The sequence below is a fragment of the Poecile atricapillus genome, chromosome 12 (genome assembly GCF_030490865.1).
Source record: "Poecile atricapillus isolate bPoeAtr1 chromosome 12, bPoeAtr1.hap1, whole genome shotgun sequence".
NCBI classification, from domain to species: Eukaryota; Metazoa; Chordata; class Aves; order Passeriformes; family Paridae; genus Poecile; species Poecile atricapillus.
This window is the reverse complement of record NC_081260.1, coordinates 11,300,342-11,321,815: the sequence shown is the minus strand read 5'-3', so window position 1 is coordinate 11,321,815 and position 21,474 is coordinate 11,300,342. Positions and strand designations below refer to the sequence as shown.

At 42.1% G+C, this 21,474-nt stretch overlaps 1 protein-coding gene across 4 annotated transcripts in view; it reads right to left on the bottom strand.

The window, feature by feature from the left end:
* KIAA1210 (KIAA1210 ortholog) overlaps positions 1 to 21,474 on the bottom strand; it is a 54,001-nt gene that overhangs the window by 15,332 nt on the left and 17,195 nt on the right. For 3 of the 4 annotated variants that reach the window (XM_058848192.1, XM_058848194.1, XM_058848191.1), the window contains exons 2-3: positions 8,436 to 8,512; positions 3,416 to 3,584 (exon numbers count right to left, since the gene is read on the bottom strand). In XM_058848192.1, coding sequence (XP_058704175.1) covers positions 3,416 to 3,584; positions 8,436 to 8,502 — 236 coding nt within the window. In that variant the 5' untranslated portion in view covers positions 8,503 to 8,512. Of the gene's footprint in view, positions 1 to 3,415; positions 3,585 to 8,435; positions 8,513 to 13,959; positions 14,072 to 21,474 lie in introns of those variants that run through there. The other variant, XM_058848193.1, reaches the window with a different exon arrangement.

The window sequence follows — 21,474 nt, the reverse complement described above, 5'->3', positions numbered from 1 at the left end:
GTTGGCCATGACACTATTAGCAAATACAAATTACAAGGATTCCTTGGCTCAGATGCTGTGCCAGCAATGCTTTACCCCTGAAAGTTTGACTCTGGGGAACAGAGGATGATTAGGAGCACAACTCTGACAAGTAAAACTCAGTATGTCAAAGATCTGCAAGGGAATCAAATAGAAGAGGTCTCTGCTATTTGCCTAACCATAGATTCTCTCTCTATTTAGAAGAAAGCCATGAAAGACTGTGAACATTCATTAAGTAAATATACTATGTAAAAAAACCCCTAACAAATGACTCTTTCTCCTCCTGCATCTTCTTTACATCTCCAGAGACACCTCCTCTAGCTGCTAACTAACCCTTTTGTTCCCCCAAAGGTGTAGTCAGTCAGTCTACAGTTATACACAGCCTCACATTAGGGCAAAATAAATTTGCTCTAAGTTTATGTTGTGTCAAAGGCAATCAGAGATGTTTCTGTCACAGTACAGGTCAGAGTTTGGGCTTCCTCCCTTTACATGCCATGGTTAATGTCTGTGTTAGTCTACAGGACAGCAGTTCTACAGATAAGCAGGGCATTTGCCTTATTTCATCATTAATGAAGCCATCCCATCCTTTTGTGATTTTGATCCTTTGGTCCTTTGATTTTATAGTCCTTTTCAGCATGAGAGGTACTCCATATGGGCAAGACATAATTTTACTGCATTAAGAAAAACAGTCATGCAGCTTTTATTTACTGTAATGCATATTCACTATTAGTTGGCATATTTCATTTATTGCAAAAAAAGCATGTGTATTAGGATGTATTACCTTTCTAATTGGGGAATTCTTTACCCATAAGGGCTGAGATCTTCTTGTTCTTGAGACTGCCAGTACAAAATCTCTTTCTTTCTCTCTCTGCATATGTATCATATGTGTTTGCAAGAGAATTACTGTATTTTCTTCTGGCAGTCACCAAAAAAGCATAGAATTAAATATAGAATTAACTGCAGCTTTAGTACAGATCAGTCTTATGTGCAAACTTCTCTGTAATTCCAGGCAGTATTTATATTTATATTTATATTTATATTTATATTTATATTTATATTTATATTTATATTTATATTTATATTTATATTTATATTTATATTTATATTTATATTTATATTTATATTTATATTTATATTTACATTTACATTTATATTTATACTGAGGTTAAAGATGCACTAACTAAAGCCCAGATGTTTCAGCCATTGTATGTCCACATTGACTTCCCTATACAAATGCTCAACTCATTCATGTGTATCAACATCCAAGCTTCCCATCAAATCAGAAGAAATTATGGACTCTACAGGCAGCCACAAGGTTCATAAACCCATCATGGCTTGTTCCGTCTTCCAGTTCTTGCTGCAACCCCACTCCTTTTATTAGCGTTTGAGGCAGGGGGACAAACAGTGATGATAATTGGTGATCTCTCCCTGTCCTCTTGATCCACAAGGCTTTTAATGAACTTTTCTCTCCCATGTCCAGCTGAGCATGGGAGTGACAGAGAAGCTTTGGTGGGCACCTGGTGTCCAGCAGGGTCAGCCTACCACACATGGTTCAAGAAAGAAGAAGAAAAAAGGAAACCAGTGTTTCTGCCTAAAGAAGCAGCAAACAGCAGCATTGTTTCAGAATTGAGTTTTGTATTCTGCATGCCAGAAATTGCAAAGCTCAGGGTCCTGCTATAAACCCTTCAAAAGTTGTACTTCCAGTGGCTTTCAGGATCAGGTTTTATAAAGGATTATGTAGTTCAGTCTCTTTAGGTACTTATAATGAGTGTTTATGCAGAGTCTCTGTATGACAGGGTTTTCAAATAGCACAAACATATCCCTAAGCTTTTTGGATAGTTCCTCTTATCCTAGCTCTAAGGAAAAAAAAAAAAAAAAAAAAAAAAAAAGGGTTTTACTCACTTTCTGATCTCTGATCTTGCAAACAGTTCATAATCACTGGAGGACAGAACTGAGGTAAACAGCAGCTGGACTTGAAATACTTGGTTAAGGGCAAGAGAAAGAGTTCTCACCCACGGTGCCTCTGGAGCAGACAGCTGATTTTAAGCAGATACCTCCTATGGTCTGATGGGGCAAGCTGAGGTGTTCCTAAACTTTTTGGACTGAGCTGACTCAAATTTCCCTTGCCCCAGGAGACTGGTTGTGTGATCACTTAATCTGTTGCTGTTATGCTAACAAACAAAATAAATAGATTGTTGTTTCATTCCCAAATCATTTCCATGACACACAGAGCAATTGGGGAAAGGTGGGGCAAGGAGGAACAAGCACCCATGAGAAAGTAATATCTACAAGTTTTCCACCAAGGAAATGCAGTGTCCAGCTCCACCAAATGCCTTGTTTGATGGTGCCACTGAGAGCAGTGCTGATTTCAGCATGTCCCACTCTAGTCACCTATTCATGCCCTCTGCTGGTGTCACCTCCATCCAAAATCTCCTCCAGCAAAACTCTGCAAACCGTTGGACATGGCCAGTGTTTTGTCACACTTTGTGTGTGTTGGCTCCACAACCCACGGCCTAGAGCAACCCAGGGAGAGAGGCCTGGCTGAGCGGCTAACAGGGGAGGATGAGGAGGGTGGGGAGCTGGAGAACAGGCAAATAACAGGTTACCTGATACCATTCCATGACACCCCTGGAAACCATGCTCAGAGGGTTGCTCCAGGCAAGAGTCAGTTAGAGATTTGCAACAGAGCTGTTGTGTAGTTTGATGGTCTAAAGATTGTTAGTGAAGCAGTGTCTGCAGAGCAAGCTGATAGCTTGTATTACACTGACTGAGAAAATGACATCGTTTTGGACTAACACCCTTCAGTAAGCTGAGAAATGTTCTTAAAGACTTGCAAACCTCACTTATGTAGCACAGCCCTCTAATGTAGCTGACACAAAACCAAGGGCCTTCAGTTGTTATCTATGCCTAAAGGGCTAGGTAAGAAAGTTAAAGAAGCAATCACACACTGATAATTCCTGATAATATACCAGAAATACTTTTCTCTTCAGTGCAGCCATGACAGAGGGCATTGCTGATGCTGAAAACCAACCACACAACTTCACACTTCTCTGTACTAGCAGTACCCAGTTATCATCCTCTTCCTGAACAGTTGCTACTGATCAGACCTTCCTAGACAGATTTCAAATACTAAAAACAATCAAAGCAATCTGGGCTATCTGCAGCCTTAGACTGAGAGGTTGGATCACCCCTGCCCCAGGCTGCCCTCCCCCTCCTTTCCAGGCTGACTCTTCAAGCACTAGCAAAGAAAGAGGAAATTCCTGGAATTCCTTCATCAGCATTAGAGCTTGTTTTGCACAAACTTGGACAGAGGTTGCTCCTAAGGGGCCAACTCATGCTTTCATCCCACTGCTGTGAGAGGTCCACTTTTATTTATTTTCCTTCCCCGGCAGCTTACCCAGCCTCCCTCGGTGAATGAAGTGCAGTAGTGTGGAGCACAGCAACGCTGACATCGCTGCTGGACTGGCAAGGTTTTAAATTACTCTCTCCCCTGGGAGGTGGAGGTTCTTTCCTTTTCTTCTTGGCAAAGAAGTTCTTGAAAGTCTGAAATTTGGATTTTTTCTTTCCTGCAACATGAAAAAAATGTAAATTTTTGAAAGTTGGTGGTATTGATTAGCTTGGATAATGTTATCTCTTAAATTCTGGAGGAAGCCTCAAAGCTAGAGCAGCCAATTCAGTTTCAGTCAGCTTCTTTGTAAATAATTCAGTGCTGGAGTCCAGTGAAAGGTGAAGCTTCAATCCTTACATCTGGTTCCTATAAAGCAACGCTGGCATTAAGCTGACAATAGTGGTACCTACCTAGGCTCCAGTCTACGCGAAAATATACCTTCTATAGAGGCTGTATCCATCTACAACTGAACAGTGATCATACTTGGTATATTTTCAATAAAAATTGCTGTCAAAGTCTTTACATATTAACGTTCTTTACTTAGTTTAGTTCTGCTTACTCTTTACTCAGTGCTCCAAGGAGACAAAACCTGAAGGACATTCAACATTGGCAAAAAGATTAAAACTGGAAAAATAATTTATAAACTCTAAAACCAAAATATCTGTTTCCACATTAAACAACTGTCCCAAAATAAAATCAACAACTCCTCCAGGGACAAAGAAGCAAACTTAAATTAAGGCACTATCTTGCAGAACATGAAAACCCCAAACATAGTAGCCCTAAGAACACAGTTAGAAAACTGTTGATTTGTTTTCAGATTTTTCCATAGTCCAAATGAAAATACAAAAAGAACAAAAAAAAACCCCACCATGAAACATCACTGATTTTTTTAATAATATCTAAGATGCTTCAACATCCATATATATATTTTCTTTCAGCACACAAGTATTGCATTTTGTCCCTGACTCTTACACTGAGGGGTCACTCTAAGTGACTTTAAGTGGTTTGGGCCAAACTATTGTACTAAGACCCCTGTGATTGACTTAAACACATACTCAGAGAAATAACATCATTGCATATCTGAGCCAGCTTCATTGTTCAATTAATACTTTACAGCAGTTGGCATAACACATGCCCACAGCTGGAGGATTCTTTCATAAGCAAGGCATTATTTCAACACAATTATTGTCTTCTCCCAGCAATGATTTAGTTGGTGATGCTCTGTCTCAACGTGTGCCCTGTACATGTAGGGATCTCTGCCAATGGGCCTTATCTGGGCTGAAGCTGTGCCACCACACAGCTGCATCAGACAGTGGCCACTTTGAGAAATAAACAATGATGCTGAGATCTACTCCCCCTGTCTCCTCCCTGCTCCCCAGCCCAGTGCCAGCACCACGTGCCAAGACACACAAGGATGCTGCCACGGTGGCCGGCACGGCCTGGTGACACGGCTGCCCTGTGCAGGGCCACCAAAGACCTGCACGTTGCTTTCCAAGTGACCTGGGCTGTTTCTGAGATCAAAGTAGCTTTCAAACCATGTAAAGTGAACTCTCACTGGAGTCCCACAATGACAGTGGGATGTGGCTGCTCTTAGGGCGGGTTTATCAGTGGAAGGCCTTTTTATCTTCCACCGCTGCAAATCAGGCAATAAGTGAATGAGACAGTCACAGAAAACATTCAGGTTGTATTGCTGTGGCCCAGACAACAGAGCTAATCCCAAGGGTTTGGGATTTGTTAAGACTCCCACAGAGCTCAGTGAGTTTCATGCTGCACCCATAGCAAGAAGGGGCAAGAGAAGACAGGTCACACAGCAAGCACAGAGCCTCTCAAGTAAAACAAGCATGATGAGAGTGCCTCAGAGTCTTTAGAAACACATCCTGAGCGTTCCTGTCTTTCATATCAGCAATTAGACAATGTGTATGGTATTCTTCCAGGAAACTTGTCAAAGCTGATTTATCTTAGATAGGCAAAACAAAAGTTTAGCAAGTTTAACAAAAGCAGTTCCTCAAAATTATCAATTCTGCAATATCTGCTAACACAGTCAATGACTCAAAAAACAAAATGGCAAACCTTGAGACAGGCAAGGAGCTCTGCAACTCAAAAGCTATCTAAATGAGAAACAATGTTCATTGGTCATGTGCACTGGTGAACTGCCAGTTGTACAGACAGAAAGCAAGCTGCATTTTAGTGCAAGCATTATTGATGAGCTAAATTAGATGCTGGTATTTCCAGAGAACCAGGAGAGTGTTAAAAAAACCCAAAACCTCCGCACCAAAAAACCCATCACACAATAACAAGTGATCCTAAGGATGTTTAAGACAAACAGATGTAAGTCTTGCCACAAAAGCAAACATTGCCAATGTGCTACTCCAAATACTTGTCTAGATCAGAAGTGGCGCTAACTTTAGAATAGAGGCTACAGAAAGGATTTCCAAACACTGCCAATGAACAATACCCACCTGGCATGGGACAATACTTGTACCATTGTGCAACAGAGAGTATCTGATGCAGACACATCAGTTACTTCAGTGCCTCCTCTAGACTCTAATTTATTACTGATGTGCAGGGTACATCCCCTCCAGCAGTAACTCCTCTTCAACCATGCTTTGCTCAGCTGCAAACATTCAGTTGTCTCAGATGAATGAGAAGACAGTAAGTTTCCCTGCAGTTCCAGAGACTGGCACTTGCCATATTATTATGTAAAAATAGATAAAATCACTACAAGACAGTGCTGGATGAAGAGGAAAACTGTGGGACTGTTCTGTGTGAGAGCACAAAAAAGACATGGTTCAGAAAGACAATGCTCTTGTTTGTTTCCTGCTGTGAACAGCTGTGCCCAGTTTTGCACACCACTAAAAGGATGCCACCTTTAAGTTAAAGGTGTCTACATCTCAGTGCACTGTGATGCAGCCCAACATAACACTAAATTGGTAAATGTTCAATGATACTTGAACTAATAAAATACAAGAGAAACTTCATACTTAAAATGGAAAAAAAAATCATTGCATAACTAAAATCCAAGCTCAAACAACTATGCCTATTTCCCCTTCATCCACTGGTGATTTTTGAAATCCTATAGCTGCCAATCTTCAGTTTCATGGCATTAAAAACAAAATACTAAATTTCTAGGTTACTACCCTAAAAAGGAAAATCCTTCCCAAAAATTAGTTGCTTATGCTATGTTTTAGCCAACTGTAACAGAAAATAAGCAGGAATAAGCATTTTCCTGTCTCTGTAAAGTTTGTGTATTCTGTATCTTTTACTGCATGTGTTCTGCCTATTTCATTGTGTCTCCTGTGTACAGAGACAATTAACTCAGGACTTTATGCTCTTTGAACAGTTCTTCCCTATAACAAGATAGAAAAGAAAAGGGTGCTTCTTCCAGAGTAAAAACTGAAACTGCAGAAAGCATAGGGCATATCTGATTTGGAAGGCCAATGATCATGTTTCAATTAAACCATTCATTTGGGAATCTTCTATGGTCTCTGACGTCCTAGGGTGCAGTCAGGATGTATTATATTTTTTTTTCTCTCAAATCCAAGGACTAGATAATTTCAACATTAAAAACACCTGCAAAAAAAAAAAAAAAATCCCAACCCAGAGACAAGATTCTCAGAAAATGTCATGATTCTAGCTTCATAAAAAATACCAGATATTGGCAGACAGGCAACAAAATAATGAAATTCATTACTAATAACATTGGATGCTGACAGTTTTTGGACAGCAACCTGATTCCTGCCACAAAGAAGGAGCAGCATGCATTGAAAGCCTTGTACTACAGACAATAAGGCAAACCTCAAGGAATCAGTCTGACTGACTGGGCTGTGAAGGGTGGGGATTTTAGCCTCCTAGAGCCTTTGCATCATGAGCTAATTACGAAGAGGGAGAGGTAAGGCAATCTTCCATTACACTGGAAGTAAACAGAAGATTCTAAAATGGCTTTATCCAGGTCCAGCCAAGTGTCTCCTGAACTCCTTGGCAGCAGCACAGCAGCCTTTAACTATTTAAAATTTTGTTTATTTAGGGTTATTCCTGGTGGGTTTAGAGCCAACATTTCAGATCATGAGATCTCCTGCTTTTTCTATCACCCAGGCCAGAATTTGATCTCTTTTCTGAATCTTCTGAGTACAAAATTTTCATGCATGGGCTTCACACTAGCTTATCAGTTTGCTGGGATAGCACTAGACTGCATGACAAACTAGATTATAAATATAAGAAACCAGAGAGTGCTGCACTTCTATTATTACACTTTTTTCACCTCTATCCCTCTGCCAATCAGAGTTCAACTAAGAGTCTCTTTGCCATTTGCTTACCTTTTCTAACAGTATTTTGATAGTGGCAAATATATTTCTAAAGGATAAAGCAAGATGACCTTTAAAACACAAACATTTAAGTTGACTACAAAACATTAGCCAAAGAAAAGAGAGAAAAATCAAATGGCGTGACAGCCACTTCTCCAGAGATGCTTCAGACATGATGCTATTCCTGATACTCATACTTGTCTCAGACTCGCAAAAAACCCTTTAATGTAGACAAGTCTCTGGCATAAGTAAGATATTTTCCTTTCTTGCCTATTATTCCATCCCCTCACACTGTTTGCATCAGATCATGCCACCAGATTAAAGAATAAGTAACAAATGCCCGTGGCCAGAAGCAGAGAAAGAAAGAGGCTGCTGGGGGTACTGACACAGCTCCCACAGACAGAGTCTCATTAACAGCCTCAGCTCCCAGCTCTGCAGGATCTAGCAATGCAGGCACAACAATCAGCCCCTCAAGCTCTTACACCCTGCTTTCAAAATCCAAGTCAGAATCAAAAGGAATATCCTCCAATGGGATATGTCGCTCCAGTTTTGCACGTTAAAACCTCTTTTCCATAATACTGACACCTGACAAAGACACACAGAATTTTCTTTACACTACAAAACAAGCCCCCAAAAGACAGCACTGCAAAACAGGTCACTAAAGACTGGACTAATTGACGAAAATAAATCTTCCAAACCAGCTATACATTCAGAGAACAACTGCTTACCTGTGCACTCTTCGACTGTGTCGCCAGTTTCAGGTGACTGTGTGACCTCTGTGGGTCTTGTAGCCATTATATAGTCACTGAAACAGAGATGAAAGCATCAGTTAATTTTAGTTCATCTCCCAGCAGAATATGGTCCCACCCAGCATGAAGAAAGAACACAGCTGAATCCTTTCCAAAACTACATGCTGAAATGGTTATCACAAACATGCTTTGCACACTTTTTTGCACTTTGGCCACAAAACTTTTCATTTTTCAGGGACACTTATTTCTCCAGCCACAACTAACAAGTCTGACTAATCATTGCTGGCACCTCTCTCTTGTTAGGAGACCAGAATCAAACCTTGCTTTCAGGAAATGTGTCACCACACTTGCTCAGCAAACACTGTGCTCCCCAGTCTTAGAATAATGAACCTTTGCTAGAGAGTGACAGCTCCACACTACTGTAAAAAACATAAGTAAGTGCTCAGCTGCCCAGGGTTCATGCATTACAGTGTCCTCACAGCAGGCACCAGTCTAGTCTGTCATCATTATTTAAACCAGTTAAGCATCAGCACTGAAACATCATTCCAGGCTATGCTACATTTGTGGAAACCAATAGATCAAATTTATTTTGGATCCAGTGCAATCAGCTTTTAACCACAAGCTCTGAAACCTTATCACCAACAGGGCTATTGATCGACCAAATTAGCTGATGGCATCATCTTCCTCCCCGATGAAAATAGAAGTTCAGCCTGGTTTTAAGATCACTCAGTGTTAACTGGCTCCACTTTGTATTTTCCAAATGGGTGTCTGTCACAGACAAAGGAACGAAGCAGCAGACCACAAGAGTTACAGTATAAATGTCAAGCAACAATGGAAATGTGATGGTTTAGCAGGGCAGCTCATAAATACTGTCCTTTGTTATGGAAGATACCCCAGTGATATTTTTATATAATTAGAGGTTCCCATATGCTGTCAGTATTCAAAGAGCAAGAAATCTTTACCACCAAATCCTGCTCTCTTTTCTGCATAGATCACATCTAACATTTTCCACATTTAAGTTGTATAACAATACAAATATCTCAACAAGAAACAAGTAAACAAGACTATAATTCTGTACTAATTTAGCCAATCACTAAACTCTTCCATTCTTCTGTATCACCACATACTCTAAAATCTGTCATGCCCAAAAGCACTGGAACTTTTCTATGAGCTCACATCCTCAGACAGCCTTAAAACGTGAGGTGCACAAACTCAGAGGCAGAGGTGTCTGTCAGAGAAAAGAAAGGAGCAGCTCATGGAGGTAAAACAGGAAGGGATCCTGTGAAAAATGAGGCCATGGAGTTACGCATTCCCTGCACTGGCCACACAGACATGTAAACTGTCAAGCTGCTGAACTCTGGGGAGGAATAAAAGAGAAGCAAAGTGCAGTCAAACAGATCCCCTGTGAGCACTGGACACAGAAGAGCATTAACACAATGTGGTTCCAAATAATCACACTTCAACTTGTCAAAAACCTTGCAACAACCAGGACTGATTTTACCTTTCCTTACTGAGACACACTGAGGTTGTTTTCAAAACAGTTGTCAGACAATATTGACATGCAGTAAAATGATTTCTAAATTTCCTCCTGGGTGATCACAACCATTCAACTTTTATCCTTTTTTTCTCTTGTCTCATAAATTATCTATGAAAATGTTTGTATTTCCTGAATACTTTCTTTAAAACAGTCATCAGTAGACTTTCTTATAGACTCTTTCCTTATATTAAAAAGAAATTTAGTTCAAATTTTTCCTTTCAACTTTATGCACCATGCATACTGTGTTAGATTTTTCTGAGGTAAAGGGAAATGTATTTGAAATAAAATATCAAGAAAGCATTCAACAAATTTACAAGGACAAACTGACAAGTCTCCAGACTTGAAATTACTTTCACGGAATGTGAGTGGATCTGGCTTTTGGCTCCTCTAAACCTCTAATTTCTGTTTTACCCACCTCCAATTAAACCAAAGCAAGAAAAAATCGATGCTTTCAGATCCAGCTTTGTTTGCATCAGTTCAAAATTTATTTAACTCAATCATCTCAGCTGCTCAGTCAGAATCCTTCCAGTCTTTGAAGGTATTTGCAGTGCTTATTGAAACTGCAAGTGTGTATCTCCAATTGGTATATCTTTTATACAAGTAGAGCTACAACTGCAGAGCTATTCAGCTCTGAACAACCAGTGGCAGCTTCTTCACAATCAAATCAGCTCCAGCATTAATTCAATTTCATAGCTGAGTTCTCTGGGGCACATGGAGCTCAAGTGTCAATTACAAGGGTGCCCCATTTAGGACCTAAGGGTTTGGTGCCTTCATATACCTCATCATCTTTTTCCAGTGAACTGAACATCACAGATTTTCTCAAGCTTTGAGTTAGATGAAGTAGCTGAATTACAGGAAAAAAACCCCATATAATAGATGATGTATATATTCCACCAGCAAAGTGGAGGTTTGATGACCTGATGACATACCTGGAGGAAAGTTGGCAATTAGATGGCATTTAGACCTCAAATTCTGGTGGCAGTGAGTTGTACCTTACAGAGAACAGTTAGCAAATGCTCTGAGCAACAAACCCTAGCCTGGAGGTCAGTGTAATGGAGAAAAAGAGGACAAAACCCCTTCAATACAAATACATGTGAGTGCACAGGCATTAACCAATCGAACATCCAGACATTCACCACTTCCAGGCTTTAATAACAGCAGACAGACACAGTGTCAGGATGTATCAATACCATGTACATCCAGTTCAATCAGCTGTACTAACACCCTGTGAGCTCTCCCAGAGCATTACACCATTAAAGACAAAGTTTTAAAACAAATACTGTCTGTGTATTTATTTTCAGTGATAAAAATATCAGGTTAAATAAATGGCCTTTTAGAGCAGTATTTCTGATACTCCTGAGATGCTACACAACAGCTGGGAGAAGATGCTCGCAGAGGGATGCAGGAGACTTCTCCTCAGTGTGGGAGCAGGGACAGACGTGACCAGGCAAGGCAGGAGAGCTGCCAAGTCACAGTTACTTTTTGCTTCTCACTAGAAGTGGAACAGTGGGCACATTTCCCCAGTCTACAGCTTTCTAATACATTCTTAATCCTCTCTCAAACAGTATTTGCAATCCCTGCATATGCACAGGATGTACCTCCTGCTGCAGAGGTACAGGGCACACAAGATGTTGAATCTCTCCCACACCCCTCAAAAACCAGACTCAGCTATGGCCAGTAAGCCCACTGCATCAATTCCTATATGGGGCCATGGAAAAGACTGAAAGTTTACCAAAACCACAGTGTTTGCCTCTCCCTGCACAGGGTGAGGGGCTGGATTACCACAACTGTGAATTAGTTTATTACTTGCAAAGACTGGCTTCCTATGCAGATGCAATCACAAAAATAATACTGACATTATTAGACCCCATTTGCATTGCTAGGGTGTACTTAAAAGCAATTACATTCATACAAAGTTGCAGGGTTTGCTGTACCTTCAAAACAGTGGAACTTAGCAGTCACCACTACCCTCACTTGGTTTGGTGTTTTAGATTCAGGCTCTCTGCTATTCCATAAAAAATTTCCATTGATAACCCTACTGTTGCATTCACTTGGAGCTCTTCAACTCATTACAGGAATTAATGAGTCTGAAAAGTAAAAAGAAATCCCCAGGAACAGGGGAAATGTCCTTGTCTCCCCTTTACAAACTGAACCAACTGGACAAATATTTGGAGTACTCTATGGGAGGGCAGTGATAGGGCAAAAGAAATAAAGTTCCAGGATGGTGTCCTGACCATTTGCTTTGCTGAGCTGAACACATGACTTATTATGTACATGGGGGGTAGAGGGGTGGGAGAATGCTAAATGAATAAAAGACAATTGCCTTTCACTGCTTGGCTTGTGTATTTAATGACTCCTGGGAAGTCAGCATTGTACAGGACTCAAGTTTCCTGCATTTAACAAAGGTCCAAGACAAACGCTTTCTGCTCAGCCTCAGAAAAGGGACACAGCCTCCCTGCTCTCTCCCCAGTGGAGCAGAAGACTTGGAAACTGCACAGCAAGCAAGCTCCTACCTCACCTTTAGTGTTTCTTCAGCTTCAGTTCCATGGTTCTGTATAAGCATTCTCTGTCATCTCTTATGACAGAGAGAGATCAAAGGAGATGCTGAACCCTGAACAGCCTCTTTCTCATCAAATAAAGCCTTGAGGAAATAAAGCCTCAAGAATGAGAGGCTCTGCATTCAGTTAGCATCATCATAGCTTATAGAAGACAGACACTGGCAAGCAGCCAAGAGAAAGAGGTGAAATTTTTGCCTGGAGCTTTTAAAGACAAATTTCCTCCATGCTACAAAAAATATTTGAAATCAAGCTTATGCTCCAGATTTCAGGACACACACTTTTCACGGCAAGATTCATCAGCACAGGAAAATGGATCCTGTGAACCTCCAGGTCACCACCCTGCAGCCAGCCTCCCCCAGAACACACAAGCTACTGCAGGACATCAGAGAAAGCCCCTCTATTTCTTCTGAAAACTGAGGTTCAAAAAAACCACAGAATGCAGGACAGTTTAATATCCAGATTACATTCTGCAGCAAAAGGTGACTGAGAGGTTAAATTTTCTTCTCTCTTATTAAAGCACATTAGAGGACTCTGCTCTGACAAAATGTGGTTGATGGCTTTCCTCTCTGGGAACCCAACAAGCTGTCAATGAACTCATCAATCCAATGGCAGCTAAGTGAAGTTTACCCTCTGCAGCTCCACGGAACAGGACTTCAGAGTCAATCATACAGCAGTAGCAAAGCCAGCAAGATTTCTATTCAATTTTCACATCCCCTGAGCGTATCAGCAGCTCAGCAACCGAAGCCCCCTTTCCTCTCCATGAGATAAGGGACCTGTACTTCAAGGTCCACAGTCACAGAATTTGCTGAGCAGCGTGGGATTCTACAAACAGCTTTGTTGAAACAGGGTACAATCCAACATACCAGGGGGAACCAGGACCTGACCTTGTACAGCTGATCCCATTGTGCTCTTCTACAATGTCGTGTTTCTAGGATGAAATTCCCAGGGTTTTTTGCCAGCCCCTAGATGGTATCTCCCATGGGGTCCCTCCCATGACTGCTTTATGTAAGTATAGATGAATAGCACAAACAGCAGTTTACACCAGGATTCTCCACTAGTATGGTGAGGGGAAGAGTATTTTATGAAGTTAATGAATATTGATCTTGTAATTTTCACTGAAGGAGGGATAGTTCAAGAAAGTTTAAGATCCTTTTCCAAGGATCACAAATAATAAATACAGCAGTAGTACCCACCAGGAAGTCTGGATAAGCATCTAGATGATACTTAATATCAATAAAATATTCTCCCAGAATCAAGCAGGGGGCCATAATTCCCCATAGCAACAGAAACCAGTCAGCTTCTAACCTTGACAAGATATCCAGAGCAAACAACCAACCACAGAGAGATCTTTTCACAGCTCTCACACTTTGCATTCAGACAATGCCCCCGACCCCCTCTGTCCCCACACCTTGGCTCCTCCGTGAAGACTCGCCAGAAGACAGGTCCCAATGTGCTGAACGCTTGTTAGCTACAATCTACTTTGAGAAGCCTCTGCCTGACAGCGATTCTGAAGGATTTCTGCTGCTCAACAGTGCCTGAAGCATTATGTCCTGCCCTCCTAGTGAGTGTGTGTGTGTGTAACACTAATGGAAAGCAGCTGGTGGGCTGAAGCCGACTTTAAAAAAAAAAAGTAAGAGGAGGAAATGCCTTTCATACAGTCACACAGACTCATTCTGTAATTGTGTGAGAAGCCAAGAGGATAAGAAGGGGGAAGGGTAAATGGGAAAAATGCATAAGCACTCTGTCCACCAGTTCAGGAACTGAGAGAGTCAATGCCTCTGTCCCCTGCCCTGCTGCCCCATCTCCCCAGACTCCCTCCCTCCCTGCCATTTGTTGATTTAGCACTAGAGAATGTGTCCCTGCATGTGGGGACTGGACTGTAGCACAAACCTGGCACCTTAAACCTGAGGCAGGTATCAGCAGCAGGGCAGCTGCTGGTTTGCACTCGGCTTGGGAGGCCAAACTGAAGTCCCAGCTACCAAAACTCTGCAACACTTGGTAACCACAGGGCAGATTCACTTGGTTTGGTGCCACTTCAGGCTGTCCTCATGCACCTAATTACTCTGCTGTGCTTATTAGCATGATCTTGGGTAGCTGCTGTCTATGCAACATCCCTGCTGCCAGTTTGTATCGTCTCAGACAATAGACCAAATATCTGCCTGTTAGCCAAAAGCCAAGGAAAATGGTTCTTGATAACAATAATTTATCAGAGATTTTACAGTGCATTTGCAGGTCGGTACCAATCAGGAGAAATGTGACAGAAATTTGCCCAAATCAACACTGGCTCTAACATAGTCATGATCTAAGCAGGGTTTTGGCCCCAGACTGTCTCCATTTTAAAGGAATGGACATTAAATGACCCAATTAAATTCCACTATTTTGCATTAGCATAGGAGTAAGCTTTTCCCAAGTACTAATTCCTTCTCTTCATGCTAACACACTGGGGAAAATTCAGGAAACAGCTGGAATGAAGTTCTTCTCCCACTCTTCCTAAAAAGAAGAAAAATAATAGCAAAGTCTTCCAGCAACCACACTAAAGGAACCAGTTGCCAGCAATAGGAGAAACTCTCAGATCCAGTTGACATGGATACATTTGAAGTAGTTGTGGAGGAGGAGGCATTTAAAAATCAACAGGGATGTAACCAAAGGCTGCCTTTGCCAGTTAGAAGCTGCTCCCAGCGTGTATTACCGCCTTTGGAAATGGTTTCAAGGCAAAGCAACAGGAAATGTCAAGCTACTATCACTGAACAGCAGACATGCCTCATGCCAGCAGAGTTGAGATGTCAGAGTCAAGTATGGGAATAAAAGTCAAGCTTATTGTCTCTGCCTCTCCAAGTGGCAAATTCAACAAGTAAGTGTAATCTACCATCCCAGATCTGTTGGTGGACATATTTAGACACCGTTTTCCAGCTTGTGTATGTGCTTTTTACCCCCTCTTCAAATTCCTAATTAATTTTGTTTCACTTGGAGCCTTCAAGCATAGTTAGATAATTGGGATCTGACCTGTGGTGTGCAGAGCCCTGGGAGTCTGGGCTGCTTTGTAGGGATCAGCAAAAGGTGGCAAAGGAAAGAGGTTTACCATCAGCTGGCTTCAACATGCTCCACAGGGGCTTGAAAGACTGCAGGCCTGAGAAAACTTCATGGAAATATCTGCAGACTCTGAAGGTGACAAGTATTAGTTTAGACAGCAAAATCTATGAGACAGAGCTTGTCTTTTAAATGTATTCTGGTAGATGGAGACTATTGAGCTGGGACTTGGGTAAATTCACTGGTTTTCCTGGCTGTGCCATTGGATAGAAGGGCAAATTACTGGATTTCTAACAAGAGTCAAGTTATCTATCACTCAGCCATGAGCTTCTTTACCTGTGAAATCACAATGGTCATACTGAACTCCTGAAAAGCTTAATGAGCCCTATGGAAGAGTTAAGTATCACCTCTGCTGTAGGAAACCAGCATGCTGGAACCATATGGACTGACACAAGTGCTAGAACCATGTAGAATGCAAATAACAAAAATCCCCATAAAATTTCACACAAGTAATCTGCATATCTGCCATGCCCTCATATTTGAATCACAGTGATTTCCAATGTTATTCTCAGAAACTGGGAAGAAGATCATCCTGGGCCTAAAAGAAGAGTCTGGAGGCATTTTTACCAAACTAAATTGTCTGACTATTGCAGGAAAAATGAGGCTGAAACAATAGAGAACTGAACACCACAACTGAAACATGGAACTTTAGGCTATATCTAAAGCTTTCTCCAAAACAGTCATTTATCCGTCAATTTTTGGTTAAAGAGCAGCTTAAAGATGGGAAAAAATAAAAAAATCTTCAGATAAGATGAAACATCTCAGGACAAGAGATAATAAAGGTATTTAACAGCCAAGAATTCAAAGTGCACTGACAAAAAAATGGGGAGGCAAACAGAAAATTCTGGGACAAACTGTTACAAATTTTCACTCTGAAGATCAAAATGCCATAAAACCAGTCAGCCATCTTTTGGCTATAAAGAAGCAAATAAAACACAGGCTTTGCGGTCTCAGAAGCTGCCTTTGGCAGGAAGCTCATGAAATCTCTCTTCATGTGAAGTCACAAAACCTATTTGCCAGTATCTACTGCCTGTACACACAACAAATAAAAACAAGGCCAGCTCCATCCTGTGTTGAAACACATCGTGTCTGGCTGGCTAACCCCGAGCTCCCACTGCCCGTGGCATTTCTGCAATTCAGAGCCCATTTTGATTCCTGATCCAGGAAGGCCAGAGGCAGCCCCATGCTTGCAGAGGGGCTCTTCTGCAGCTGTGTGTGAAGTTTGATGGTTTCCCTCCCTTCTTCTATTCTAAAGAAAACCTCCTGCTGTCCCTGCTCTGCTCTCCTGGCTGCTCTCTCTGGAGCCTCGAGTTAGGCAGCTCCTGAAGTACAACTGGTCTTGAAGCATATGGAGAACAGTCAGAGCCAAGGAAGATCATTCATGTGCTCAAAGCAGTTCCTGAGCCATTTCTGTCCTAAGGGCAACTACTGACCCTTCACTCTAGTATCAGCAACTTCTAGAAAGGGATTCTACTTCTCTGGGATTCCAGACACAAATACCTCTCTAAAACAGGATCATCTAAAATAAGATTTTCTGAGCTAATGCTGTTTTGCACCAATGGAGTATCAAGCTGATTTCAACTGTATTTTGAGGCAGTGGTACAGCAGCATCAGGGAGTAGAGACAGCCCATGGCAGCAGAAAAACCCAGGAGTGTGACACCAAAGACAGCAAGAATTGCAAGATGGGGTAGTGACAAGCAGGCACATGGGGGAGGCTGTAGCAATGCATCTGAACACCTTGGGCCATGATGTGCTCCAGCCAAACCATATTTAGAGTTTATTATCAGACCCTCTGGAATATCTCAAGGTGGCTGAGACATAAGATATTCTAAAAATAAGAAAGAAGAGGCTGAAAAACAAGAAATCAGGACCACAAGAGCCAGGTGACAGAGGGTGGTTGAACACCTGGACTGTAACCAGTCCTGTGCCACGAGGGGTGCGTGCAGAGCACGTGGACAGCACAGGGGCACCAATGAAAAGATGTGTGATCGTGTGAACAGTAGTTTTAGAATGTATAAATAAGTGTATAATGTGAACAATAAAGGGCTTCTGCAAAATCATATTGGTTCATTGTCCAGAGGTCCTGAGCTCCTGCAGGAGAGAATCAGAGGGGACAGACATTCTGTAAGATCTCCACAGGCCAAGGCTGCAAGAAAGGAAGCAATAAGACAATTTGCCTCTTTTTAATTTAAACTTTTGAACCATTCTTTTCACTAAACTGAAATGATGGGAAGTAGTTTGATTGCTAGAGTAAACTAGCAAACAGTTCCTCCACACCTCTGTGGTGAGGTCAGGTCTGTATTTTCCCATGTACATAGATAGCTTGATAGTTACCACAATGTCTCCATCCTAATTCTGAGCTGGACCTCTCAAATACAACTAATTTGCATCAGAACTACTGTGTGGATCACAAGTGCCTTATTAGAGGAGTGATATCTGGAAACCCCAGCAGAAGTGCACAGTTACATATTTCTGAGAATGTATAAGCATAAACTAATTCATCACGAATACAAGTCAAACATTTAGTTCACTAATTAACACCAGATCCTTGAATCTCAGAGGCCAAAAGAAACAACCACCACAAAGTTTTGAAGCTGGAATGCCACTGTGGCTCTGGATGGATAAAGCAAGATTGGGCAGCTTTGTCTGCACAGCCAAGTTTCCCTGCTCTGACTGAGGATGCTATAATTCTCTCTAAAGCACCCTGGTCTGGACTGAGGTAGAGTTAATTTTCATCACAGCAGCTGGTACAGAACTATGGTTTGGATTTGTGCTTGAAAGAGTGCTGATAACTCAGATATGCTTCCTTTATCACTAAGCAGTCTTGCCCAGAGCCTTTTCTGTTCCTCATCCCACCCCACCAGTGAGGAGGCTCGGGGTGAATGAGGAGCTGGGAGTGGACACAGCCAGGACAGCTGATCCCAATGACCCAAGGGATATCCCAGACCATATAACCTCATGCTCAGTATGTAAATCTGGAGGAGAAGGAGGAGGGAGGACATTTGGGTGGATGGTGTTTGTCTTCCTGACACCCTTACATGTGAGGGAGCCCTGCTGTTCTGGAGATGCTGAACATCTGCCTGCCCTGGGGAAGTGGGGAATAAATTCCTTATTTTGCTTTGCTTGTGTGCATGACCTTTGCTTTACCTATTAAATTGTCTTGATCTCAACCCATGGGTTTTCTCATGTTTACCTGGGATTCTCTCTCCAATCCCACGTGAGGGAGGGAGTGGCTGTTGTAGGCCTTAATTGCTGGGGTTAAAGCACAGCAGTCACAGAGATGCCAACATGCTACAGCATGGAGATAGGATTCAGCAGAGCACAGAATCCTTGGCAGCTGTACACTTACCCCAGTGCAGCAGCACACACGGGCATAACAATGCAGTTAAAGAAATGAATAATGATGTGTGTGGCTCAGGTCACGCCTTTTTCACACACATTGTGTTGGAAACCTTGAGCTGTTGGCACAACCTTGACTACTGGCACAGTGATGAGCAGTGACAGCTCAGCATCTGCAAGCAAAATCAGACAGGATATCAACTGACTGGGTTTTTTTTTCTTTGTTTATATAGCGACTCCTGCAATGGAGTGGGAGGCCACCTGCCAACTTGAAAAAATAATTATGAATAAAATAACAAGATGAACAATACAAACTAAGAGAATTTGCAGTTAGTATTTGCTGTATTCAAAATAATATTTAAAACTACTTAATCCATAATAGCTTTACCGACCTTGAGACTATAGCAGATGTAATGCAGAACTATAAGCTTGGAACACATTAATGTAGAACACCTTGTGCTCAACTGTTTTCTTACAGCAGGAGAAATCTGGGGGGTGGAAGGGAATCAACCTTGGAATTACCTTGGGTTTTTTCCCTGTTTCCCCATGGACAGACTTATCTCAGATTTTCTCACAACTGGCTGGTAATCAGCTCTAGCTGCTCTACCACCTCAGGTAGGTTATCTCCTGGAAGTACAACTTGAACCCACTGCATTTTTGTCCCATATATCATCAGATTTCAGCTTTTACATCCAATTCTAGGCCTTCATATCACAGCAGATATGAAAGCCTAAAACTTCATAGACCTCTGCACAAGGAGGAAATGAAAATTAATCTCTCCTGCTGGCTCTAGGGGTACAAAGCTAGACACTTGGAGTAGCAGAAGTTTCTGTCTAAGAAGAGAGCACAAGGAAAAATTATGACAAAATGTTTTCATGGCTCAGTCTGGCAAAATAACATAGTCACCAAATGGCCAAATGATGCAGAAGAGTGAGAATCACATCCAGGAGACTGTCCCAACCCAAGCTTCTGCTCCACTGCAAGTGGTGTAGGACAGGCAGCATTAGAGGTCAATTTGACAGCATATCTGCCAAATACTCAGAACCTTGGTGATAGCAAAAGGGCTGTTCTGCTGAAACCAAATAAACAGGCCTGCTTGGAATTCCTCTGCCTACAGCCAGCAAACACACTGTACCACTGTGGCTGCTAAAACAAACACCATCCAGAGAGAAGCACGAACAGAATGAGGAGATGAGTGACTCACTGGGGTATTAAGCCAGAACTGAACTTCTTGCACAAAGATGAGTCAAACAGAATGAGTCACAAAGAGAAATAGTTGATTTTTTTGTTAATAATATAGCACCATTGTACTAATGGTGCCCAACTGCCTGCAGTGCCATGGCTCTTGACACCTCCTAACTGCTTTTGTTCACCCTCTCTGCTATTTTTGAATAAGAAAAAAAGACTTAAGCCTCTATACATTTAATATCAGGCAGAGCACTGAATGACTCCTGTGGACCCAAGACAAAATGCTCACAAATTCTAAACACTGTATAACTGCCAAAATTACCAATGGCAATTGCAAATCCTGCCAAATACAGGAATATGCTCATAGGTTGTGCACTGAAAGATTCCTCCAAGAGACTCACAACACCTGAGGAGTCTTTTCACCTCAGCTCACACTCCCTGATTTGGAATTAGCAGGGAGAACTCTCCACTTTCCATAAAAGCTGTTTCTTGAAACTCATCCAAGAATTGTCTCTGCACAGGTGAACTTACTTTGCTGGGCAGAAACCACCTATAATACTCAGATATTTTCATCTCAAAATCCCCCAACACTGACAAACTTTTAATGAGTGATTCTTGCTCTTGTTGTGAAATAATATGCTAAAGTGATGTACAATAAAAAGACACGTAAACAGACATACTTCAGAATGCCAAAGTGTTTATGTGAAGCATTTCACTCCTCTTGAATTCATCAGCCATACAAACAGATGCCAGATCACCGCAGGAGCAGTGACTCTGCCACAGCTCCTAGGAAGCCTGCATTGCCTCCAAAGCTGCACAGCCTTCTGACAGCTGCCAACTGAGCCCATGGACCATGGCTGAGCCAAGATGGTGCTGGGGGTTGCCACAGGCAGGGATGGCCAGGGAACTCAGTGTCTCACTTTAAAACAGTGCTGGAGTCTTGGAGAGATGCACGGTCTAAAATTGTGCCAAAGAGCAAAGCATCATTCCCTGCAGTCAGTCAGGAGGCAGCTCCTCAGCCCCTGTGGCTGTCACAGCCCTCTCCAAGGGGAGAGAGGCCACACGAGGTGAATGAGCTGCTGACAGAGAAGAGCCAACAGGCTCAGACTGCCCCGGCCCCCACGTGTCAAGCTGCTACTCCAGTAGCAGTTGGTGGAGCTTTAAACCACTTCCAATCCACTTGTCACTGTCCAAGCTAAAACAGCAGCTGCTTGCTGAGCATGGGGAGCCAAAGGCTCGAAGGACCACACAAACATGTAGAAGTTGTAAAAAGTGTAACTGGCCTCCGGGACAAAGGGATTTTTGGGA